Below are 26,900 nucleotides of genomic sequence, written 5' to 3' on the forward strand. Positions count from 1 at the left end.
CATGTTTACATTAGGAAGAGGAAGGAAGAGGAGGAGGTGGACAACAGCACATATACTGCAATCCTAGCCCCACTTTCCCAGGAGTAAGCCCCATTTAATTCAGTGGGACTTACTTCTGAGTAGACATGGTGAGGAGTGCAGTTAAAAGACACTTCGTGGGGAGGAAAGAATTGGCACATGCATTGTATGCAAAAGGCTCCAAGTTCAATTCCTGGCATGCCTAAGGTAGGCAACCTAAGGCCCGGGGGCCAGATGCGGCCCAATTGTCTTCTCAATTCGGCCCATGGACAGTCTGGGAATCAGTGTGTTTTTACATGAGTAGAATGTGTCCTTTTATTTAAAATGCATCTGTGGGTTATTTGTGGGGCATAGGAATTCATTCATATTTTTTTTCAGAATATAGTCTGGCCGGCCACAAGGTCTGAGGGATGCCACCGGCTGAAAAAGGTTGCTGACCCCTGCCTAAGGTGGTCTGGGAAAGACTCCTGGTTGGAAAGTCTGGTGAGGTGCTGTTGGGCAGTTTAAACCATAGGGAACTAGATGGATCAATGGTCTGGCTCAGTTGGTGGCATCTTCTGATGTCTCCCCTGAAAGGCGGCAATGATAACATCTCAAAGTGATCTGCCTTGATCACTTTGTAAGGCAGCCTCCCCCAACCTGGTGCCTCTCCCTATGTTTTGGACCACGGCTTCCCTCAGCCCCAGCCCCAGCCAGCTGCGAGCTGAGCGTGCATACACAAGAGAGAATTTCATTCTGTGCAGCTTCTCTGAACGAAGTACTTTAAGGGTGGGAAAACTTGACTTTAGTAAACGACAAAAGGCAACCGACTTTTTGACTCCTTTGGCATCGCCTTTATTTGAAAAATGTATGCATTTGTTTATATATTGTATGTCAGTTTGAAAAGCAACCAACAAGTTTAATAACAACAACAATAACAATAATAATATGTCCACCAGTACAGATTAGTTGACAATGTGCATGAAAAATGGACCAGGATTTATTTATTTTTAGCCATTAACTTTTTTAATTAAGTTATCAAGAAGTCTTGGTACAGATTGACAGATGCAAAGCATTTCACTGAATCACTATAAGAAGACAACAAAACAACACCACACATATTGTCCTACATATTCATGATTTTTTGTTCCTCGCAGACAAAATACCCCCTCCCCTCTCTTCCAAGAGTAACAGGTGGACAGCCTCACCCTTTCACTGTCTAAAAATCCAAAATTCCTGACAATGAACAGAAACCCAAAAGATTTCATAAGAGAATCTACACCACTTTTTTTTGGTCTTCCATCGTTTTGCCCTCCAGGAATTTTCCTTATTCTTTTGCCTCCTCACTCATTCCCCCCCCCCCCAGCAATAAAAAGGTAGCTCCTTGTCTCAGCAACTGGCTGCTCGGTTTGCAAAGGGTTAACCCTTGCACCTGCTGAGGTGTACCTGTCTTCTGGCACCTGTCTCCTCCGGCCAATCAGAAGCAAGCCTCGAGAGACCTTACCTGTCAGCAGAATGCCTGCACCACACATAAACCTCTAACTTGAATCCAACTCTTCACTTTCCAGGTGATGTCTCTGTTTAGAAGACGGTATTAGTAGAGGTTAAAAGAGGTGGAAAAATATCTGAAGATCTTACTGTTGGAGAGGGAGTGGAAAACGTTGGGGGAACATGTCTAATGAGATCGAGTAAGTTAATTGCTTTTTATTACTTTGAGCGATCGCGGATTTCAGCGGAGACAGATTTTAAGGCTTCCCACTTGTGCTATGATTTAAGGTGGCCACTTCTCCAATGAAAGTTTTTTAAGAAAGAGCTGGGGAATTCAGTCTTTCCGCCTTCTTGCCTAGAATTCTCAGATGTCCTCCTTAATAACAGCAAACCTTTAGGCTGTGTGATGCTTTAATGCGCTGTTTATTTATTTCTAAAAAGAAGAAAAGTCGGCGTTTTCTGGGTAAAATCCAGCCGAAACTGAACCCTTTTTAAAGAAACTTGTGCGGTGGTGGGTGGCAGCCAAGGGAGCGTGCTTGACTTCCGCTCTGAAGTAAACTGAAAGTATTTAACTTCGGCTGGATCGTGTCCTAACATTCTAAATTCTGGGGGAGAAATCGCAAGTGATGGAAGTGTGGCCAGTTTCCTTCGTCTCCCTCCTTCCTCGGGATGTTTAGTGTGCGGTTATTTTCCCAAGGAGAGTTCTTATTGGTGTGTGTCCGCTCTAGGATACGGTTTCCCTTTACCGCGATCTTTCAATGAGGTTTCCCCCTGGATGTGTGTAATTTTCGATAGCGTGATTTCATGGACACAGTGGGATGTGGAAAGTGGTTCTGACTTGAGTGTGTCTCTGCGTGTCCGTGCGCGCAAGGACTGTCTGTAGTTCGTTCCCAAATGTTGATGAAAACACACCTTTGGGGAGAACCTTGTGGCACCTTAAAGACTAGCACGTTTATTAGGCAAGAGCACTACATCAAATGCTTATGGAAAATCGCACTTCCAGAAGTCCAGAATGGAGGGCCACTCCTCTAGGATCATTTTAGGACCCACTCTAGTTGCAATTATGATTTGTTCTTAACGCTATATTTTATATTGATGTAACTCACCTTGTGACCTTCTAGTGAAGGGTGGGTATTTAAAATTAATCATAATAATGTCATCTGAAGTCAAAGGGAGATGTCCTAGCAGACTTGAAGCTTGCTTGCATATGATTCACCCCTAATTACTTCCTTAGCAGAACTGAGTGATGAAAATTAAGACTTTTTAGTTACAGTCAGACCCAGGAAAGTATTGTGTGGGATATTATTGGCGTTTTTCATTGGAAAGTTGAAACCTGGAATATCTGCCTCCTGTACACATACATTTGGCATCATGTTTAATTCCCAGATCTGAATTTCATGATTTCATCATTAATGGATGTGGGAAGATGTGCTCTGAAACAGGGGACACCTATTATGTTCAGCAGAATTCAGTATTGTGCTCTTTTTCAGTATTGTGCTCTTTCAGATGAGGAACATCTGGATATTTTCCTTTGCATGGATAGCTGTTAAACCTAAAGAATATGAAAAGCTTTCCTATTGGACTAAAGTTTAGTTGAAGGAATGTGAAAGCTTTCAGGTTGTGCAGTGACTCTTAGCTGGCTACTTTCCATCCAGCCTGACAATAGGCCATATGCAAATCACAACTGATTCCTCTCCCAAAAATGTAATTATTGCTTCAGATAGAGTGTGGCCACCTTCAGGGTTCCGAATGCACAATGCAAACGCATCTCCTTTCAAACACAGACTCACCTGTGGCCACCAGGGGGTGGGGGACTCGAGGCTATGCCTTCAGATTACTATGGCTGTGTACACATTACTGGTTTGAAGTACAGTTTACCGGGGGGGGGGGGGGGTAATGTTCCAGGAATTGCACCTAAAGCCAAAATCGCACCTAGCCAAAACACATTGGGTTCAATGGCAGGTGGAATTGCCAAAGTCTTTTCCCTGGACACCCCTCCCCCTCTTTCTGCCCCCTTTTAAAAAAACATTTCTGGCAAGTGTGCAAAGCTGAATGTGCAAAAGTTAAATGTGCGTAAGTTTCGGGCTTACTGTACAGCTAGGTCTTCTCAGTTTAGATCAAAGCTGGGGGTGGGGGGAGGGATTCATCAAAATGGGATATTTCACAATAAACCACAGGATAGATACAGATTGTGACTGATGTGTGTACATTGCTTCCCAAACCAAGAGTTGGCATGTGCTAGATGTGTACCCACAGCCTATATCTTGCACCGACTCTCAGTTCACTAGTAAAAACTTATTGTACTGCTCTTCCCTCCTTGGTACGCATATTTTCTTGAGTTAGCTTATTCATTTGTATTTTGAAAGATGAATAGTGTACCTGATTGCCTGTCTGTCTGTACACACAGTTGCCCTTAGGTTAGGGCTGCTAATTTTCTCTCCTAGAATTGCTCTTGTGTCTTTAATAGCAGCTCATTCTAAACAAGTGGAGTTTTTGCTTCAATTGAGATGAAGTCATGGGAACAGCTTGGTTCATTTAATTTTTTGTGAACAGACTACAATTTATGGCATAGAAGCAGGGCCATGGAACAAGCTGGCAACCCCATTTTAAGGCTCCCGAGTGTCTTCTATTTTAAGAAACAGGCCTTATTCTCTTTTTTAATGGGAGTGACTTCCCCACATACCTGTCATTGGAAGCGCATTGTATTTTATGAGGAAAGTCCCAGGTTGAATCTCTGGCATGTAGGCCTAAAGCTAGGATTGAGAGAAAACTCTATATCTAAAATCTTGGGCAGCTGCTGCCAGTCAGTGTAGACAATACTGTTAGATGGACCAATGGTTTGGCTCAGGAAAATATGGCTTCCTGTGCTCTCTCTTATTGCCATTTTAATGACTATTTTATACCATTTTATGTGAACCACCTAGATATTTTTTGATAAGTGGTACATAAATAATGCTATATATTTTAAAATGGCTCTAAGTGTTTTGCATGTGTAATTTCAGCAGCCTTACAGAAAATCTACAATTTTGCCTTTGTTACTACAACATTGGGCAAAAAGATTCCTACATCGCAGGGGGTTGGACTAGATGACCCTCAAGATCCCTTCCAGCTCTACAATTCTGTGATTCTATAACTCTCCCCATCTGTGCATGCAAGCTTTCCGCACCTTCTCTGGTCATCTGGTCATGACATGAAGTAGGCTGTTGCCTGCTTGCGTTTCTAGTTTGTGCTAGAAATTGATTTGATCCTGATGCTTTGTTGCTGCTAAGTTCCTATAGCTGGAGGCATCTGTTGCATCTGCCTCTATGGTTCTAAGCAGTAGCTAGAGGGAAGTTTATAGATCAAAGGAACTTTAGCTTGCCTTAATTATGGCACCCGGACCACATGCAAGTTGCCGGCTGTAAAATACTAGCTTGTATGCAAGCTGTAAAATGTGTGCATGTGCACTCCAGTGGTATCATAATTGTCACCACTGCTCTTGCAGGATAGTCTGTGCACAAGGCACCTTATAAAGCAGGGCTGGGGGCTCTGGGCCCCTCCAGATGTTGCTGGACTACAACTCCCACCATCCCTTAACTACTAGTCATGTTGGCTGGGACTGAGAGGAGGTGGAATCCAACAGGAGTCTGGAGGGCCACAGGTTCCCGATTCCTCTTCTAAAACAGCCTAACCAAAAGAGGATCCTGTTGTTAAGAACTGCCAATCAAGCCCATGTAACGAGCAGGTGTTTGGACACTTTCCCTTGTGAAGTCTTTGAATGGTAAAAGTTTGAGAGCCTTTCCTAAAATGGGACATAAGAAGAGTGCTGGATCAGGCCAGTGGCCCACCTAGTCCAGCATCCTGTTCTCACAGTGGCCAACCATTTCGTTGTGGTCTTGGCTTTTATATACAGATATACTGAATGGCAATTCAGACCAAAGAGATTGTGTGAGTCAATGTCCCAGCTGTTTCAGCGCTCCCTCAAAATTAATGGCTTTATTACTCCATCCTCCCTTCTCTTTCAAAGGAAGTTACTCACCTCTTTCTTTTGTGATGCTGAATGCTAATGGTTGGGGGTGTTTTTTGGGTGGGAGAGGTGCTGTTTAAAGTATTTTCTCCTTTCTCTCCTGTCTTGAGAATTGTGGCTCCATTTGCTTTGATGCTTTCAGCTAAATGGATACAAGTGAGCCTGTCTGCCACCTCTATTCTGTTTGAACTGTGTGGCTTATGCAGGCATGTGATGGGCAAGCTTATTCCGAATGATTGATCAGGAGGATGATCAATGGCCAGACTTTATATGGGTTGGTTTTGACCTGAAGGCGTGGGCAGCAGAACTTTGGGAGAACTGCAGGTGCCTTCAAAGAGCACCTTCTTTGACAAGAGCAGAAGAGACAATGCCCTCGAGGTCAAAATCATTTGGGGATGGGCTCGGTTCAATAACCATTTCCAGAATAGCCAGGAGGGCTTTGAGGAAGGGATGAGCAAAAGTGAGAAATGAACTCCCTTACCAAAATGGCAGTTCAGCCACAGTGTTCATGTAAATTGCTTGTTCAAAACTTTGGCGCCGGGCTTCTGGGAGGTACAAGTAAATATACAGACCTTGAGGAGGAAAGTGGCAAGAATCCCTGCCTCATACTTTGAAGGAAAGAAATGTCAAAATTGTTTTTATTTGTATTTTCTTAGGAATATTTTGTGTTATGTAACCCACTTGCAAGTTGTTGTTCTTTTAAAATTCAGCCGCTTATAAACCTTGTTAAACAACTAAATAAGATAGTATTATTTTGGGGGTAGGAGAGACCCAGAATATGGCTTGACATGGTAGCCCCTGTGCTCAGGCAACAGTTTTCATTGCTGTTACCTTCCCACCCTTCCTCTGAAGCAGGGTTGGGGAACCTGTGGCCCTTCAAATGTGGTCGGACTCCAATTCCTATCAGCTCCCATCAACCTGGCCAATGTCCAAAACATATGGGGTGCCACAGGTTTCCTGTTTCCGCTCTAAAGAAATGTAGGAGGCATTCGTGCTTTCCCTCTTCCTCACAACATCCTTATGAGGTAGGAGGTTAGGCTGAGGTGGTGACTGGCCCAAAGGACACAACGCTAAGCTTCCTGGGGGTGTTAGCATCTGAACCTGGACCTTCATGCACTTCCTAGTCTAGACACTGCACCATGCAGAAGAAAGATGAATAGTGTTCAGCGTCCTTCTGACACAAGGGACATAATTTGTGGCTCTTAGGTCTGAAATACAGAACTGAAAGAAAACTTGTGGAGAAATGTTTTCTTCCTGGATTTCTTTTCACTAAATGGATGGATTTTGGCACGTGCATATTTAGATGAGTCCTTTTTTTGGAAAACCTACCCAATTAAGACACTCTGCGTTGACTTGTGTGAAGTGATGGCAGCCTACACCAGAGGGGGTGGGGAGGCTGTGAATAACCTGTGGCCCTCCAGATGTTTCTGGGCTCCCAACTCCCATAACCCCCAGCCCACATAGTGAATAGTCAGGGGTAATCTGGGCATGGAGCAGGAGGAGGTGGGGGCGAGTGGTGCATCTGCCACCTGAGGCAACTGCTTCACCACACGGGCAAGGAGGCCCTCCCTTTCCCATCGCTCCCAGATGCAGTACTTTTCTATGAAGAAAGTTTACACATTCCGCTGTAATCCAGTGTTGAAAAAAATCCAGTAACGTACACGCATGTGTGAGCTAGCCCATACTTATTAGGAAAACCAGGGCTGGCTCTGGCTGTCTGTTGTGAATAGTGTGAGAGTTCATGAGAATCTAGATTGTGACAGCAATGGCAAAATGTGGCAGGAGATGCCCCAAAGCTCTTTAAAGCTGCATTCCATTCACTGGAAGGAGAAAAAAATAGGCTGAAAAATAGCACCTTTGCATGTGATCCAACAATGGACTGCATTTAAAGTGTAGGACCTCCCACAAAGAATCCTGGGAACTGTAGTTCTGTGAGGGGTAAACTACAGTTCCCATGATTCTATGGGGGAAAGTCATGTGTATTAAACGTGTGGTGTGCAGATAGCCTCAGACAAAGCTTTTAACAAGCAGGGCCTTGTCAGCAAGCCAGAAGTGCGTCGAGGCAGCAGGCAGCCCTGAAAGAGTTAACCAAGAGCTGCTCCCTCCTGTGGTTTTGTGGTCGAAACCATGATTGCCAGGAGCAAATTTTTGTCATGCAACAAGGCGTGCTATTAAAATGTTGAGTTATGTTTTTGGTGAATGAAAAGGTTAAAGCCCTTCATTAAAGCACAGGAGAGAGAGAGAGAGAGAGAGAGAGAGAGAGAGAGAGAGAGAGAGAGATCTGTTTTACAGTCACGCTGCTACTGCTGCTGCTGCTGCTGCTGCTGCTGCTGGGTGTTGTTTTCCCTCTCTCTCCCTTTCTCTCTCTTATTTCAAATTAAAATTATACACAATTCTGTTTGAAGAAGATAGGAAGGTAGGGGCTTACAGCTGGACCTGGTTTTTTAAAAGTAAGTCCAGTTCCTGTTTTTTCTTAGGTGTATGCATTGGAGAAGAGTCATGTCTTGGTGCTAGATAATCTGCCTTGTAGGGGCAGGAGAGGCTCCTGTCTGAAACCCTGGAGAGCTGTTGCCAGCCAGTGTCCACAATACTCAGCTAGGTGGACCAGGGAGAGCTTCCTATATTCCTAGGTTCTTCCTACGCTGTTACTGTGTGCCTAATCCCATGATTTTCCTTGCCAATTTAAGTTGAAGGCAGGGTGTTCTCTGAATTGGGGGGGGGGTGTCAGTGCATATGGTGCTAGGCCAGTGAACCCAATAGCCAATGTCCAGTTCCCATAGGGCCACTTGGGCAGCAGGTGGGGTTGGAATTCCTGCAAAGAATACCCACCTCAGCAAATGGACACACTTTTTACCTTCCAGCAGCACACTTTTTACCTTCTCATAAAATAAGGCATGTTCTGCATAATTTAAGGCAGATAACCTGGATACTGCACACCATAACATTTCAAAGCGCATAATCCTGGGAGTTGTAGTTTGCTAAGGGTGCTGGGAATTGTAGCTCTTGGAGGGGCAAAGTGCAGTTTCCAAGATTCTTTGGGGAGGAATAATGTGCTTTAAATGTTTGGTGTGAACACAGCCAAAGTGTGGAGCAACCACCCCTTGCTTTGTAAAATTAAATCCCATCATGGGGATTCAAACAAAATAAGAGAGTGAGTGGGTAGGTCACAGAAGACCGATACCAGCCCACCCCATCTCTAAATAATCAAATTTTTGCAATGGGGTAACCGAGATACTTTTTCCGATACCAGTGTTTGTGTTTGTGAGGCACCTTGTGCCCCTTAAAAGCTTAATTTTAAGCAAGCCAAGAGCCAAATCTAATAAAAAGCTTTACAATGTTTTACAAGGATCAAGACTTCATCCAAGCCATAGGTGTGGCTTCTGGAAAAAAGCTTCCCCCCAGTACCAGGGTTGGAGCGCCCTTTTTAAATCCTGAGAATGTTCCCATGCTTTTAACATCTGTATCCTAGTTCAGAGTTCAATGCTTGCAAACGTTTTACAGAACTGAACTTTTCCACAACTTCAAAACGTTGGCTACATTTTTGGATCGAGGACTGACCTTCTCAGTTCCAGACATTTTGAAATATACTTGTAAATTCCCCCTCCTTTTCTCTGTTTTTTTTTTTTTTTTTAATCCCTAAATCTATCAGCATCCAATTTTGAAGCAGGGGAACCCTTGAAGAATAGGATAAAAATTAAAATTTCTTCAACAAATGCATGCTAAACGAATTTGTTCCCCCCATAAAATTAATTTCAGCTGTAACAATAAATTTTGGTCTGTCATGCAGCCTTACCTGTAACTTAGTTCTGGAATATGTGGAAGAGTTGCCTTTGAGTATGCATAGTGCCCCAGAACCCAGACCTAAATATCTGGGATTTGTAATTCAGAGTTTTATCTCTAGGTCTAAAGGTGTGGAGTTCAAAACGGATTGAGATTCTTAAAGGCATTTGTTTAGTATTCTCTCTATGTGTGTGTGTTAATTAGTGTACAATTGTGTTTGCCTTGATGTTCCACCAGTAAACTATAAAACAACCACAAAAGACAATGAGAAGCAAGTACAAGGCTGGCTTTTAATAACGCTTTTATTAAAAAGAAAAAATATTTTCCGGAGCTCCATGAAGTGTGATGCCATCATGTCACACAATCTGGTTTTAGAAGTTATTGCATCCCATGGCACTCGCCTAATAAATGTAAACCACCTGTGACTCTCTTGTTGTCACAGTTTGGAAATTGTACACTTAGTGCAATCTTATAACGATTTTCTCAGAAGTGTTCAGTGGGCCTTACTGTCCAATAAGTAGGTTTGGGACTTTTGCCTAAAAGCTGTACTGACTTGCAAAGAGTTTGGTGGTAGAAGAAGAAGAGGAGTTTAGATTTGATATCCTGCTTTATTGCTACCCTAAGGAGTCTCAAAGCGGCTAACATTCTCCTTCCCTTCCTCCCCAACAACAAACACTCTGTGAGGTGAGTGAGGCTGAGAGACTTCAGAGGAGTGTGACTGGCCCAAGGTCACGCAGCAGCTGCATGTGGAGGAGCAGGGAAGCGAACCTGGTTCACCAGATTACGAGTCCACTGCTCTTAACCACTGCACCACACTGGCTCTGGTAGGGTTCTGGACAGTCTTACTGCAGGCTGCAGGGAGAGGAAGCTCTATTTTTGACTGCCCCACCCTGCCTAGACCTTCTTGCATGTGATAAATAAGAGCACCAGGGAGAAGTGGTGCTTCTTTCTGAGTCATGTGTCTAGAACAGGTTAGAAGCTATGGCTCTAAACACTAAAGGGGAACCTGCACCTCCACAGATGTTCCTATATTTGCCATGTATGAAATTGCTGTTGGATAAATGGATTCTGGTTTTGAAGTGTTTTGATCTGGGCCTTAATTTCAGTCTAGACCTGTAAGTCGGTTTCCTCCAAAGAATCCTTGGAACTGTAGTTTGTTAAGGGTGCCGGGAGTTGTAGCTACAGTTCACACGATTCTTTGGGGGAAGCCATGTGCTTGAAATGCATGTTATGGATGTGACCCTAGTTGAGATGGCTCGTTTGCTTAGATGCAGTGCAGCTTAGTGGATTCCACATATAATGTGGCACCTGGGTAGCAGGTACCAGGCAAGCCTCCTTATTGAGAAGAAGGTCCATGAATGGGGTGCCCATCACTGCAAAGGCCCTTCCCTGGTCACCACCCCTGCCTGTCTTCTGAAGGGCCTCAGGGGACCATGGCCCCGTCTTGGCTTAATAAAGGTAGCAGGGAGGGGAGCTGAGTGCCTTCCTTTGGAAATTCTGAGAAGCCTGCTGAAAACTGGAGATTATCAGACCTTGAGGACTAGTAACCCTAGAGTCAACTCAGGAATGGCAGTGAGTGTGTTCATATGCAGAGTGTACACAACCCACCAAAAAAAGAAAAAGAAAAAAGGAAGAGGCGGTCATTCTTCTTCAAATCTTTCCTTCTGTATTTTAGATGTGTGATGTGCATTCAACTTTAGTGTGCTGCCTGGATCCAGAATCATGACTTACATTCTCTCCTCCTAAATTACAGTCTGCAACAACTGACCCTGATTCTGGGTTCAGACAACCCACTCGCTTTGCCAAGCCTTGGCTTAGCCATCACACGTCACTGAGCTTAAAAGCTCTTCATATGGTGTCAAAGGGCAGAAGAGTACCAGGCAAGCCTCCTTATTGAGAAGAAGGTCCATGAATGGGGTGCCCATTACTGCAAAGGCTCTTCCCTGGTCACCACCCCCTGCCTGTCTTCTGAAGGGCCTCAGGGGACCACGGCCCTGTCTTGGCTTAATAAAACGTGCTGGCATGTGAGCAGAGTGCACACAGCCTGATCACTCCTGGAAGTGAGTGGGTGTGAGTGAGTGGGTAAGCAAACAAGGAAGGAAATGACCTAGTGCTAAAGCCAAATCTGGAACCATGGTTTGTTGCTCCCTCACAGACCATGATCTGTAAGCCAACAACAAACCATGGTTTCAGACTACCTGGTGTTCGTGAATCATTATGGTGAAACGAACTGCAACCTTGAGTTTAGTGGACATGATGCTAGCTGAGCGATCTTCTTCTTAGTGTGTCAGCAAACACAGTATGCCTTATTAATCCAATAGCCTTGACTTACTGTTCTGTGTGAGTGCAGCCATTCTTAACCATGCATGTTTGAGTGGGAGCTAATGCTCTTTCCCTCAGATAGATGATAGATAGATATTCTTAAAAGGAGGTGGGCTTTGTTTTTAACCATAACTTGGATGGCCCAGTGCTTTCTTCCCAAGCAGGGAGAAAGGGCCACCTTGTCTGTGTTGCAAAACTGTGGGTTTTCCCACCCTGACCCCACCCGCTTCAATCTCCCCCTTTTAGTCTGACAGCTACACAAAAGAGAACAAGCTTGTAAAAGAAAGAAGAAGAAAGTTTGTTTAACCACACAGAATTGCCCACAGACAGAGAAGTCAAGGATAGCATGACAAATATTGCAAAGTGAGTGGGTGGGGTAGGAGGGTGGGATCGCTGCTTAGAGAGGATTTGGGGGCATTTAAAAAAGGGTGAGGTGCTATATCGGGGGTCAGGGGTGCAGGGAACCACAACCTGTCGCAGAGTACCTTCCCACTTACATCATTCGGCCCCACAACACACAGACGTGGAGAGTTTTGTTATTCATATTTGGAATTAATGCAGAGAGTTTGCAACTCTGGGCCTCTTGGAAGAACTTTTTTTAAGGTGTGTATGTTGGGGGGGGGGACTCCTGCACATCTCATTCTGTATTAACCTTTTGCTGAAAGGTAGTACAGTATATAAATATTCTACATAAATATGAATAATGTAACCAGTGGAAGCTGGTACCTGTTGGGAATGTTTGGACTGGGAGGTAGAGCCAGAGTCCCCAGTGGACTGGTGTTAAGTACGGGGGCAAGCAGACAGGGGCTGCTGGTGGGACAGCACCTCCCTCACCCTAGTGGACCAGCCCAGCCCACACTGAATGTAACAATCTAGAGTACAGCTTAGCTGATCAATAAGGTCACATCACCAGGGATGATGGTGGTGGCCTTTGCAGGGCTGGAGGGATATCAGGAGGAAGCTGACTGGGCAAATAGGGAAAGTGAGGAAAAGCTGCTCTACTCTGTGTAAGACCATTAAGTCTCGAGTCTAAAGGTATATACAGATTTGCACAGTGAAGTGTTCCTCACCCCGCTGCCTTTCAAGTCGCTTTCTCACACCAGAGAAGGGCATGTCTCCACCCAATGCACATTGCTCGATTTCCTGCGCTGAACTCATGTTCAATGAAGCTGCCCGCTGGGCCATGGGCATGGGCTGGAATGTACACACCTGAAGCTGAACTTCAGCTGCTGTTCTCAAATTGGATGGAAGCTGGTTTGAGGGAAGGCAGTATTTCCCCAATAAACTACAGGATATCTATGGATTGTGGCAACGCCATGTGTTCTCTGCTTGAAACACCAGTGGTGAGGATGCACCGGAGCTGGAGTAAAAATGGCAATCTGTACACAGCTTAAATTGCTGAACCACATCGCTGCATCGGCAAGGCACTTGCAAACCTACACATGTCTCCTCTGATCCTGTGCGTGTGTCCTGATCCTGTGTCTACCCTTGTGCGCACCTACCCCCAAAAGTTCAATGGTTCTACGCTCCTGAGAATATGTCGTAGCTGGTAGCAAATTGCTTATGCACATTAGTTCATGCTGTAACTGTGGGGAGATGCTGAGCATGCATGCATTGCTTTGTCAGCTTAAGATACAGCGGCAGACCGTGGGGAGCCTAATTAAAAAATAAATAAAGGAGAAGGGAAGTCCAGGCAAGGCTTGGAGAGAGCCCATCCCTGGGCTGAATAGCCCTGCTGCTGATTCTCTGCCCTCCCCCTTACTCCTTTTCATGTGAATATTTTGGATTCAGTCTGGCTGAAGGTTCTTGTCTGAACAGGATTAAGCAGAGTTGATGGTGGTGAAACCTGAGTCATCCTAACGTGTGCTCCTTGGAGACAGTGGGGCGGCACTGAAGGGGAGGGAGGGCTGCGTGAGAAAATTTAAAGACAACGAAACTTCCACTTAAAAAAATGCATGAAAAAAAACCACCTGTTGGTGTTTTAATGCAGTGGGTGAAACTGATGAGCATTAGTGCCATCATGTCCCGTTGGGAGAGGCTGGTGGGGAAGGGGCAGATTTCTTTGCTCAAGAATGGGGGGACATAAGCTTTTGCTCTTAGGCACTTCGGCTTGGATTTCCCTCCTCCTTTCTTCTGATAGCCATACTTAGGGAAAGGGGAAGCAAAATTCTGGAAAGAATAATAGAAGGGGACCCCAAGGGCCACCTAGTCCAACATTACATTTTTGCTGCCATAGTGAAAGCATAAAAGCAAATAGATTTTTTTCTAAACACATTGCTGAGTATGCACATCAACATGCCTGCTGTGGCCCTATAGTCGCCCCAACTTCTCTTCTTTTCTTACAGGCCTCTGCTCTTCTGCTTTTAAACAACAGCTTCACATGCAGATAAACTCTAGTGATCATTGTCACCTCCAAGTTGTAAATAAAACTTTTTGCAGGCAGAGCTGCTCTGGAAGGCATAGGATCATCCCAGGCTGCAACTGCTGCTGCTGTTTTTCCCAGTCACTTGACAGTGCTTAGTGGTCCTTGTTGATTAGACGCTCAGAAATAGTTAGATGATGCTGGCTGATAACCACAGAGATAGTTTTCTGTTGCCTGTGATGACTTGGTTGCTTGAGCCACCTGGGTTTCTTTGGCCTGGGGCTCTTCGAACTTGTTGCCTCCTAGTACTTCCTGTTGTTGCATACTCTACAGCTGTTTGGCAGTTCTAATGGCCAGGCTATATCCATCATGCATAGCGTAGGTGGGGCAGGCGGGCTGTTTTCTTACTAGATCTCTGCCTGTGCAGGGATGGCATTAACAATCTGGCCCTCCACATGTTGCTGGACCAGTTCCCATCAGTCCCAGACAGCATGGCCAGTAGTCAGAGATGAGGGGAACTTAAATCCATCCAAGGTCTGGCAAGCCAGAGCTTCTCCACTCCTGATTCTGGCTGAACCACTGGCATTCCCACCCCAACCCTAGCAAGTTGGTTGTCAGGCTTTATGAAAGGCCATAGGGCCTTTGCCAGCAAGGTGATGAACTGATAAGCTAAGCAAGCAGTGAGAGTATCCCTATTCCAAGAAGGCCACATTTAGGCCTTAGTGATTCCTGAGGGCCACTGTGGCTGTAAGCATTCCAACTGGCTCTCTTTTCCCCCATGAGGTAAATTCATTGCATTGTATCCAAGTAAGTTCCACTCAGAATAAACCTGCTGAAATTTATGGACCTACATTGGACCACATCGGCACTTACACACTTAAAGCAGCATAACAGCACTTTAAAAAGTCATGGCTTCCCCCAAAGAATCCTGGTTGTCGCTTGTGAATGGTGCTGAGAGCACACCCTCCAACATTTCTCCAATGAAAATAGGGACATCCCATTCTATATTGATAATTTTACTAATTATACGCCACACATCTTACTGGGTTGCCCCAGCCATTCTGGGCAGATTCCAACATATATTAAAACATAATAAAACATTAAACATTTTTTAAAAACCTTCCCTATATAGGATTGCCTTCAGACGGCGTGATACTGCTTTAAATATAAAGCACAAATGGGGTCTTGGTCATGTACATTAATTTCAATGGCTCTACTCTAAGTAGGGCAAATACTGGAGACAACTCATAGAAAAGAGAAGGAAGGAATTGGATGAGCTCCTTGGAGGGGAAATATGCCTTGAACTAGCGGGAAAATAAATCTCCCCACGTATAGAAGCTCTTTCCTTTGCAGACGTAGCCCAGATCTTAGGGTTTTGCAAACTCTCACAAAAAGGTGGCTCCTGGGCTGGTGGGTGACTCATCCCAGCCAGTGGCATCAAACTAGACTTGCCTTAAAATGCCCGTCCACTGTTCAAGACTGTTATTAGCCAGTAAGTAATAGTTGCTGTTTGAATCTGGGACTGTGGAGTCAACAATGATCTGAGAAAAACTTCTGCCCCTGAGGCAATGGTGCCTCTGAAAAGTGCGCTAGTGCCCAAGGGTGGGGCTTAGCAAGGATTTATTTGGCTCTGTCCCCTCTGGCAACGGAGCTCTTTATTTGTTCTGATTGTCCTCTTCCCCATTAGCTCCTCTGAAAAGAAAAGCTCCAAGGAGGAGGTTCTCTTCCCCATGTTTATCAGGGGCAGGAGGTGAGGTAAATGTGAGAGCCTCAAGATCTGTGGCTATGTAGAGGTTTGAATCTGGGTCTCCCAAACACAACACTCTATTCACTACTAGACCCTTTAAAGTAGTGGCTTTCCCCAAAGAACACGGGGGATTGTAGTTTGCTAAGGGTGCTGGGAGTTGTTAGGAGACCTCTATTTCCTGCCATTGCTGCCTGACACACTGCACCTCTCTCCTACACAGATATTACAAGGGGTCCTCCTTTACATTTGGGCTGCTTACGCGCTCCCAAAAACACATTCCATAACTTACTTTTTGGGAGCGCTAGAGGCTTAAAAAAAGAAAGAAAGACAACTCAGAGTCCAGGGAACCTGCTGGAGGCACCAGTAAAAGTCTTCATGGGCCCCATGGCACCAGCCACAGGAAGTGAGATGGCAACCCCTGACTATACATCTAGCTACAACATTATTGGGCAGGTGTGCGTACACCCCATTCCTGGGACTGCTGACTTCTATTTTCAAATGGACACGCTGCAGAATAATTGGAATGAGCATTTATTTTCAGAATAAAACCAGTTTGTTAGGGGCAAAAAATATGCAATAGATCTAGACTGTGTGTGGACTATGGGGGGGGGGGACAAGTACTCAAGCTTCCATTGATTCCAGAATAAAATGTGTGTTCACAGCTTTGATGCTGGGTTTCTCCTCACACTTGGTTAGCCCTTCATCAGCTGTTCCACAGGGAACTGAATTTCATTTGTATGTTAAAACATTTCTGTGCAGTCTTTCTGTTCGCAAAGAGACAGCTAGCGCATTTCATCTTCTTGGACAGATTTCAAAGTCTAAGCATGATTGTTGTTCAGAGATGTGTCTTTACTTAATACCTTCTGATTTTGGAGTTGCCTTGGTCCCATCCCATGCCTTTGGGGTGGGATGTAAATCCCAGAAACCGAAATATCAGCAGAACATTTAGGCAACTAAAGTCAAAAGGGTAACAAGCCCAGATGTGTTGGGTTACTCTGTTCTCATTAATCCCCCTCCCCCTTCCCTGTATTTCATAATATTCCTGAGGAGCTGTTCCAGGGTTTTGTTCATAGTTAATATGATTAATCCTGAAAACGTCATGCTGCGCAATCTATGTAATCATAACTCCAATGCAAATATAGAGGATGCAAATAAGCCTGAGAGGGAGAGAGATTGTCAGAGCTGAGCCATAGGTTATTGAGTGGGAACCAGAAACTAGGGGACAGGACCAGAGGACAAGCCAAGCGTCAACCAAAACCTACCATTGCCCAAGTAAAATCTCAGCCTGAACAGGAAGCGTTGGAGCAGGCGTGGGAAACCTTTCTTAGCCTGAGGGCCACATTCCTTTCTGAGCAACCATCCCAAGGGCCACATATCAGTGGTGGGTGGAGCCAGAGGCAAAGTGGGTGGAGCAACAAATGTAAATGTGATCTTGGTACAGTAGGCTGCTGTTTCCCATCCACACCATACACTTAAAACACATTATTTCCTTCCATAAATCCCGGGAACTGAGCTACAATTCCCAGCACCCATAACAAACTAGAGTTGCCACAATTCTTTGTGGGGTGGGGGGAGCCAGGTGCTTTAAATGGGTGGTGTAGATGCACAGAGAGACAGATCTGGGATGAAAACCCAGTGGAACACTGACTTTTATAATTTTCTATTTTTAAAAAATAATTACACTGTACCCTCCCACACTGTTTGCTTTTCTTTTTAAAAACACTCTCAATTCACAAAATAATCCTCGAAGGGCATAATCTACTGGGACGTTGCCATGACTGGCTTCCAATTGTTTCTGGGCAAATTCAGATTTCTTCCTTGATTTCCCCTGGTTTTTAGTGAACGATATAGTATTGCTGGTCTTGTTGCTGCTCCTCCTGTTGCAGATGGTTTTATTGTTGGCCTACTCTTTTTTTAATTATTGTTATTGTTCTGTTTTGTTTCAAATTGCTTACATTTTTTGTTGTTGTGAAAGATAGGGCAGAAACATGCTAATTGATTCAGGGCTTGGCTCCGGAGCTAGGGCTGGACTCTATGAAAAATATGAAGTAGGAGTAATCATGGGTTTACCTGTTTATAGTAAAAAAACAAGGAACCCGCCTTTCCGTCCAATTTAAACTCAATTAGGGCAGCTCAGAATTATAAAATAAAATGATGACAACACAACAAATTACCATAATCTTTGGCTGGGAAGAAAGACAAAAAACAGGGATAAGAAGTTTCCTCCTTTCACTGATACAATCAGGTTTTTGTCTCTCACCCCCAGCACGTGCAAATGTTTTGCAAAAGGAGAGGAAAATATGAAATTGCACCCTTTTTTAGCTTCCCCAGGAAACATGCTAGAAATAAACCATCTGCTTTGTCTTCCCACCCAGTTTTAGGTCTGTGCGCTTTCTGAAGAATGACGGGGTAGGCTTCCAGAAATACCCCTACGCGAATGAAGACGAGGCATGGAAGAGCTACCTGGAGAACCCTCTGACAGCAGCCACCAAGGCTATGATGAGGGTTAATGGAGATGACGACAGCGTGGCTGCCCTGAGTCTCCTCTATGACTATTACATGGTATGAAAAGCGGCCAGCGTGACTCAAGGCCCCGAAAATGACATTTCCTGCCGTCTTCCCCCACCCACACCTAACCATGTGATGGCTGGGGCTGGTATAGAATCATAGAATTGCAGAACTGGAAGGGAACCCTGAGGATCATCTAGTCCAACCCCTTGCAATGCAGAAATATGCCGCTTTCCTATATGGGGATCGAACCTGCAACATTGCCGTTGTCAGAACCACACTCTAAGCTACTGAGCTATCCCCATTAGCAATTGAAGTACAAAACATCTGAAAGGCACCAGCTTGGAGGAAGGCTGGTTTATTGTGCCCCTTTAAGTTCTTCACAGGGAAAAGGCCTGTAAACATGACCAGGTTCCTTCAGGTTGAGTATTCTTGTGATAACTTTGTGGTCCTTACCACGCCCCACCAAGCAGTAACAAGAACTTCACCACAGATCAGGTGGCAATGTTAGCTGTCTATAATCACTCTGTTTGGGTCACAGCCACACTATACCTGTAAAGCACATGACTTAGAGTAATAGAATTTAGTCCATCTAGTCCAACCCTCTGCAATGCAGGAATCTCAGCTAAAGCATCCATGATAGATGGCTATCCAACCTCTGCTTAAAAACCTGCAAGGAAGGAGACTCTACCACCTCTCGTGGGAGTCTGTTCCACTGCCAAACAGCTCTTACTATCAAAGTTTTTCCGAACGTTTATAAAAATCTTGGAACTGCAATGTGTTTAGGGTGCCAGAAGTTTTAATTCTGTGAGGGGTAAACAAAACCTTGCAGAACTACGGCACCACTTCTGTGGTGAAAAGCCCCCAGGACAACAGGAAAAGCTCATAGGACCACACTTGGGGTGAAAAGCTGTGCAAAAGTTGCATAAATAAATGCAAAATTGCAATTCCCAGGGTTCCCTGAGAAGAGGGGATGACTGTTAAAACAGTGTTGATATGCTCTCTCAGATGCCTGAGTCTCACAGAAGGAAGGAATCCCATTCCACACTTCTGTGTCCACACAGAATAAGCAGACATCTTGTCTGATCAAACAGATTTGCTCTGCAACAGAATCACTAATAATTATGTGTTGGCAACACATTTGTTGTTCATTGAGAAAGGATGCTTTTCCTGGCATGGATGTGAGAGGCAGGAGATTATTATTATTATTATTATTATTATTATTATTATTATTATTATTATTATTTAATTTAATTAATTCATTTAAGAACTGCTTTCTATGAAGCATCTCAGAGCAATTTCACAATATAAAGATATATAAAACAGTCGCCCTGGACCATGGGGGAGGGGACGTACTGACACTAAGGAAATGGGGAAATTAAAGCATAGTTAACCTATTTTGACAGTAGCTAACCCAGAAGCGTCTCTCTCCCTACCTGTTATTCAGGGAACATTTCTGGTTTTTGTTAACTTGACAGGTTCCAAAGGAGAAGAGGATCCTTCCATCTGGGACAACGGGGCGCAACGAACTTGGGAAGAGGTGAGAGAGAATCCTGCCCTGGGAGACCTCCAGAGTATGCAAGTGCAGGGAGTCAGCTTGGCTCGTGACTAACTATCTTTCAAATACTGGCCCAGCAAAGGGTTAAAAACATTAAAAATGGGGGGAGGGGCAAGAGATCCAGAGCCCAAGTTACTATACCTTTAAAGCACACCCCCTCATTTCAAGAATCCTGGGAACTGTAGTTCGCCCTCACCGAGCTATAATTCCCAGCAATCTTAACAAATATAGTTCCCAGAATTCTTTGGGGTGCTTTAAAATGGTTGCATGCACGAAGCCAAAGACTCAGCCTCCGCATGCCTCTGCTACCCACCCAAAGTCCCTCTGAATGTTTTTGAAATGGTATACTGCTTCTGGAAGACATCAAGGCCCTGACTTTGGCATGTCTTAAGGGGGAGTGAATTCCATAGCTGGGGGACAGGAACTAAGAATGCCTCTCTGGACAGCCTTCAAAGATCTGATCGTGGTGCATAGATGTTGTGATTCAAGAGACTGTTCCTGGTTGGTCTTACAGGTCTGTGATAGGTCAGTGTTGAAGGTGGCCATGGGTATTCTGAACCCAGGCTGCCAGCAGCACTTTTAAATGGAGCTGACGCAACAGACCCTGGAGCACTGGTTCAAGAAGTGTGGGGCTCCAGAATATGGTTCAGTAGGACCCCCTCCCTCCCTCTTCTCAAATCCCCTTTATTCTAGCCTGAGGGGGGGGGATTGAACTTCACCCATGTCCCCCATGGCAGAGGTAGCAAAGGACAGAGAGAACTAGGAGAGAGAGGCTCACCGTGGCCTTTTTCTGCACTGAACATGAAGGTGATAAGCCTGCTTTTGTTTCAACTGCTTCCAAATCGAGCAATGTACTCCCTTTCATCCTCCTTGGCTTCCGTGCTTTTCAGATAACCCTCCCTGAAATAAGTTAACAGTCGGTTGGCATCTTCCAGTTTAGTCCCTCAATTCCTGGACTCTGTGTACCCCTGAGCTATGTGTTTTTACATGCCTATTTCTGAACCGTTGCAGCGGGGTCATCATGAAGCGTGGGCACTGCCCAGTCCCACAAGGACTGGGTGGGGAGCGGTTAGATTTAACTCTTTTCCTTGCTTGGGAATGATGAACCTCCCTTGCCCAAATAGCTGCCTGTGTTCTTTCCTTGTGCCTCAGGTGCAGATGAGTGACCAAATGGTCTTGCATTGCTAAGTATTCTTTTGTCTCGCTCCTCCTCCGCCTCTAGGCACTGCCACGGGATGGAGTACGAACCCGAGATTTCCTGCTTTGAAAACTCCACTCACATCATGAAGCTCCTGGCCGAAAATGTTTCCATGAACCAAGACTATCTCGATGTGCCCAAGAAGAATGGCTTAGGGATGGAGGGCATCCCCTCTCCTCACAAGCCGCCTGCCTTGCCCCCGGGCACCAGCAAGCTGGAAGCCAGTCCCGAGAACTATATGCTAACCTCGGGGGATGTGTATGACAACAGCTCGCTCAATTCCCTCTTTGACGCGATTCACGTGGCTCCGCCGCAACAGAGGTGGCAACCGGACAGCACATTCAAAGAAGACCCTCAGGAGGTCAGCACTGTGCCCAGACATCTGGGCTTGCCAAAACGTTTCTAGAACAAAACTCTGTGGTTCTGCCCATCTCTGGGCAGGATGTGACATGTATGGTATAAATGGGAGCAGCACAAATTGCACTAATTAAGCGAGCAGAGGGAGTGTCCCTTATGTGCCAAGTTAGCCGTCATTGAGATTCAACAGGATGAAGTGACTTGTTTTGTTGGAAGCGCTTCTTAACATTCCCTCCATCAGCCCTTCTGCTTCCTGAAATAATCTTCTCTGCCTGTACGCAGGCTAGCCATGTTGTCGGTTTTCTGTAGCTTATTGCCGAATTTGCACCTCCCTCCCTGCTGCTACATCAGGGCTGACCAATCCACTGGACATATGCAAAGCAAATGGTAGATGAAAGGAGAAGAGGAAGACTTAAGCCATGTCCATCCCGAACAACCACTGTCTCTCCCATTGTCTCCATCTGCCACTAATGAACACTCCAACTACACCATACATTTAATGCAATATTATACCACTTTAATAGTCATGGCTCCCCGCCTCAAAGAATCCTGGGAGCTATAGTTTGTCAAAGGGTGCTGAGAGTTGTGAGGAGACTCCTCGCATAACTATAATTCCCAGCACCCTTAAGCTTCAGATTCTTCATGGAAGCCATAACTCCTAAAGTGGTAAAAGAGTGCTTTAAATGTACCACAAATATATTGACAATATTGTTGAAAAGTTGGCTAAGGGTGGGTAAAAAGGGATCTGCCATTTAAAGTTGTAGAGTTGAAAGAGTCTCTTTCAAGGGGGGCTTCTGGGGAGAAGTGTATGTGTGCGCGTGCGAATGAAGCCACTTGCTATGTCCCCTTCCACACATGTCAGCTCCTATGGCTCAGATGTTTTGCTTCACATCTAAAGTAGGAAGAGGAAGTGCATTGTAGCTTCCTGTTAATGCCTTACCTGATCAGGAAGTGGTTTGGGATGTGGTTCATAATGCATTCATTTGGCAAAGCATCAACCTTCCCCGAGGTGAGAAATGAGGGATCCGAGAAGGCTATGGGTCATTCTAGGTACAGTACCTATAGCCCCTGACTGTTGGCTCTTCTGGCTGGGACCGATGTGAGCTATAGTCCAAAATATCTGGAAGGCACCAGGCTGGGGAAGGCTCTGCTTTATATAATGATCCTTCTCCACTTCCGTCAAACCCCTAGAATTTCCTTGCAAGGCTAGTTGAAAAAAATACCACCGAAGAGCTGGATTCTTGAATTCCCTCTCTCCTATTGAGGGCCTGATCCTGTAGCCTTTAGTAGGCTCAGTGGATTAGGAGTAGGGGATGGATTCCAGCAGGGCATGCTAACTTGTTTATTATTATAATTATTTATTAGCCCTGCTTTTTGACAGCAGCCTGGCACAGTTCAGCAGCAGATGAAGCTTTTTCCTAGGACTTTTAGAAAACCTCCACCTGCTGAATTATTACATGTGGATAAAAATGTTGGTGAGGCATACGCCAGTTTTTTAAAAATTCAGAAAAAATGTTTTGCCTTGTTTCCAAATGGACCTGGATGGGCTTTTGAGGTGTTTTTATTTCCTTGGGTGAACTGGAATACAAAATAATCTATATACAGCTGTCCTGATTTTGTCTCTCCCTGCAGTCATTGATCTTCAATGATATCCTGAAGTCCCAGACAGATGCACCGTGTTCAGAGAGTTATTCCGCCAATGATGCCAAGAGGTAACAGCAAAGGCTTTCTCAAATAATATGATCGAAATGTGTTTCGCTGAAGAAATGTTCCTAGTAAATCAAGGTGGAAGTTTAATGAGAGGGTTGTTCTGTCTCATACACACACCTGTTGGGCACTGTCGCTGGTGAGAAGGGAGAATAACGTTGCTTGCTTAATCCGTGTGTTCCATTTTATTTTATTTTATTTTATTTTTAAAACGGACCCCCTCCAGTCATCTGCTTTATATATAACAGGACAAACACATGAATAAATACATAGGACTATCCTGCCAGACACCTAGTTTGGCCTTCAGATACTTCTGTCAATTCACCATTCGGGTGAATAAGGCACTGTCCCACCTGCCCACCTTTTTATTTGCACCCTGTCCAGGGACTCATAGAATCATAGAGTTGCAGAGTTGGAAGGGACTTCTGAGGGTCATCTAGTCCAACCCCCTGTGTCTTCCTCCTCCTCCTCAGTCTCAGTGTTGCCCTTGCAAAACTCACCAGGGAGGAAGATGGGGCGGAAAAGAGAATTAGTTGGATCACCCTGCCATGGGTCCTGGCTCCACTTCCTGTTGGCCTCTCTGCCTTCTGCCCTTACCAGTTCCAATGGTCCCCAGCCCCCACTGGCTTCTTTGTCTGTGTTTTGGTGTGTCTTGCAGAGTAAAATAGTATAAGTGGTTTATTTAATCTCTGCCTTCTCCCTCTCCCTCTTTTTTAATTGCTCCATTTAAGTGACTTTGAATATATGTTGGGATCCCCTAAAGCTATTCACATCAAATCGGGTGACTCACCCATGGCCTACCTCAACAAAGGACAGTTCTACCCAGTCACGCTGCGGACAGTGGCAGAAGCGAAATGTTTACACCTGTCCTCTAATAAAGTGAAGGTAAGTGATGTGCCAAGGAAAGTTCCCAGCAATATATGATGTGGAACAGCTGAAACATTGGTTATGGAGATGGTTGCCCCCCCCCCCCCCGTTTTCAGAAGCCAGAGATATTACAGCCAATCGCTATGGAGGTTTCAGAAATTATAGCATATGCTTTAAATCAGAGGTCAGGGAAGTGCTGAGGGCTGCATTACCCAAGTGGAACTCACTAAACCCCGCACAAGAATGTGAATAATATTGATGCACAGACGAACTGCAAACCTTTCCTGACAGTTATTCAAAACCTCAAACGTCAAAATGCAGTTGCATCCTGACAATTGCAGTCATGCAGTTGCAAAATGCATGGGTGCCGTTTCCATATTTCCAAGGTACACCGAGCTTTCTCTTTGCTTGGACATTTTGCTTTGGTTTTTCCTGCTATAGGTCCTGAAAAGGAAAGGAGTGGCAGTTGCATACATTACACAACAGCAAAGCCCTTTTCCCTTTCAGCTGCTCCCCACTGTGTGGGAGGGGATGCATACCAGCCCATGGGCTGGAACTCCTGTACTAAAGTGTTTCCCCAAGCTGGATTTGATTTTGCAAATGAATACAAAAGTTAATACTATATATACTATTATATATTGAACAGTGATCCAATTGGCTTTTCCCCTTTCTCCCAGAGTGTTGTGATGGTGGTTTTTGACAATGAAAAAATTCCAGTGGAGCAGCTCAAGTTCTGGAAGCACTGGCATTCACGTCAACCTACAGCTAAACAGAGAGTCATCGATGTCGGTAAGGAATAGAGATGCTTTCGGATTTCTTGTCTAGGAGGGAAAGGAAACAGATACAGTGAAAAAAGCCCTCCCTCTTTTATTTCCAAGTGAATGCAGTCCTTATTAGCACTTAGGGTATTAAATTGAACTGGTCACTGCTCTGATTTATAAGAATAATAATTTATTATTTCTACCCCACCCAGTGTTTACAGGGTTTTCATCATAAAGATTCCTAGGATAAAGGGGGGTGGCCTTGTGTGTGTACATAGAAAATCATGAATACCCAGTTTTAATACCAGACTTCTGCATCCCTTGAAAGCTCTGGAAAGTTGCATGAGACACAGGGGTCTGCCACCAGAAGGAAAAATCAGCAATTATCTTCCTGGCCCTGGCCTCCACCTATAGATCTGGATCTTCACCTTAGAATCCAGAAGGAGTTTAGGAGTGGTTTCCGGTAGCCTTGAAGGGTGGGGCATCTCACACCTCTTTAAGAGTATGGTTGTTACTTAATTCAAAATTTATAATTGGGCAATTGAAGAGTAACTGCATGTTTCATGCCTTCCAGCTGACTGTAAAGAGAATTTCAATACTGTGCAGCATATTGAGGAGGTGGCTTACAACGCCTTGTCCTTCGTCTGGAACATTGCTGAAGAAGCAAAGGTATGATCAGGCCTGTGCAAATCACATGGTCCCCCCTGTACCGCAAAACTACCTCCATTTCATACCTGTAGTTTAGCCACATCTGGAGGGCCACATGTTCCCCATTCCTGCTTTGGCATTCCAACATTAATCTGTGCTTTGAACTCACAGTCACTTTTCATCAGCGCCCTTTCAGCTAGGTTTGCTAACTCCTCTGCACACATGGAGACTTCAGTTTGTACCCTTGTGTCTTTTATGGTTTGTTCTGCTATCAGCTCCAGTCAAACAGGCATTGCAGGGTTTGAAGTGCTACGGAAACCTGTGAACAGACACTGAGCTGAGACAGGTCTGCACACAATAAGCAGGGGTCCCTCTGTTGTGCTACCTTCAGCTCACTTTCGCGGGGGGACGACACTCTATTTGTCTTCAAAGGTGAAACCGGGGGCCCCTCCAGACTAGTGTTTTATTGCTGGTATCTTCTGCAGCGTGTTCTGCCTTGACACAACAGTAGTGCATCAGTGGTGGATTTGTCCAGCTTCGCTTTGTTATGTGTTGCTTCCCCAAGGGGCTGTAACACTACAAAAGTGGGACAAAAATGAACCAGAACATTCATGGTATGAAAAGTTGCAGGATTTCAGCAATAAACTACAGGACATGCGCTGATCAGAAACAAAGCAGTATGTCCGCCCCAAATCTTTTGCATGTGCAAATAATACTGAAAGCTCGATTGGAGATAACCACTGCAATATCAACATGAGCACAAACCATTATGAACCCACAATAAAAGGGATGTCTGGAGGGATTTGGCTTGTCTAAAGCTTTCATAAGAGTTCCTGCCCGAACTGAGATTTAAACCAGTTACATGTCCTGCTATGTTCGTAGTTCTTTTAAGCACTACACCAGCAGCTGACACTAAACTGTTAGCTGGGTTATAGGGGGGAAGTTTCCTGCCACAACTCTGAGACTATAAACTGTCATTTATCAGCCTGCAGATTAATAAGGCTCTGCAAGTTGTACTTTCCCATAAACCCAGACCAGATATTCAAGGTAGCTTTATGTTGCAATAGGGAATAAGGCCTCAACATACCCACAACAGACATGAACCGTGGTCTGTTGGTGCAAACCAATCTTGGGTTTGCAATCCCAGGAAAACAGCAAAACCAGGAGGTGGACTCTGTTTAGCTTGGTAGGTCACAGGTAGTGCTGGCTCGCAACAGAGTTATCATGCGCAGGACAGATTGTGCAAGAGGTGTAAATGAAAAAGGCTAGATGAATTTGCAGAGTGTACTCTACTCCAAAGTAAATTCCACTGAGTTAAATGTGGCTTACTCCCAAGTAAGTGGGCATAGAATTGCAGTCATAGGATATCCTGAATTTAATAGGGCTTCTGAGTAGACATGCATAGTAATCCTGCTGTTTAGTGACTCTGAAACCTGATCAGTTGGTAGGTTTTTTTGCTCTGAAATTTCATTGGGTCACCTTTCTTTTTAGCCTAAAGGTAGCCATGGTCTTAAAAGAAACAAAAACCTAAAAACTGAGAGGTTATAAGCCATCTTCAAAGCATCTTCTTCCGCTTCACTTTCCCTCCATGGAA

The 26,900-nt window shown here is 44.8% G+C and overlaps 1 protein-coding gene across 2 annotated transcripts in view; it reads left to right on the forward strand.

Moving 5' to 3' along the window:
- Positions 1-1,518: 1,518 nt before the first annotated feature.
- GRHL3 (grainyhead like transcription factor 3) overlaps positions 1,519-26,900 on the forward strand; it is a 48,090-nt gene continuing 22,708 nt past the window's right edge. The window contains exons 1-8 of one of the 2 annotated variants that reach the window (XM_081869063.1): positions 1,519-1,685; positions 18,078-18,264; positions 19,689-19,750; positions 20,991-21,327; positions 22,956-23,035; positions 23,762-23,915; positions 24,575-24,686; positions 25,233-25,327. In XM_081869063.1, the coding sequence (XP_081725189.1) occupies positions 1,669-1,685; positions 18,078-18,264; positions 19,689-19,750; positions 20,991-21,327; positions 22,956-23,035; positions 23,762-23,915; positions 24,575-24,686; positions 25,233-25,327 (1,044 nt within the window). In that variant the 5' untranslated portion in view covers positions 1,519-1,668. Of the gene's footprint in view, positions 1,686-7,822; positions 7,942-18,077; positions 18,265-19,688; positions 19,751-20,990; positions 21,328-22,955; positions 23,036-23,761; positions 23,916-24,574; positions 24,687-25,232; positions 25,328-26,900 lie in introns of those variants that run through there. The other variant, XM_081869064.1, reaches the window with a different exon arrangement.

Source organism: Podarcis erhardii (genome assembly GCF_964252035.2).
Source record: "Podarcis erhardii genome assembly, chromosome: 7".
Lineage (NCBI taxonomy): Eukaryota > Metazoa > Chordata > Lepidosauria > Squamata > Lacertidae > Podarcis > Podarcis erhardii.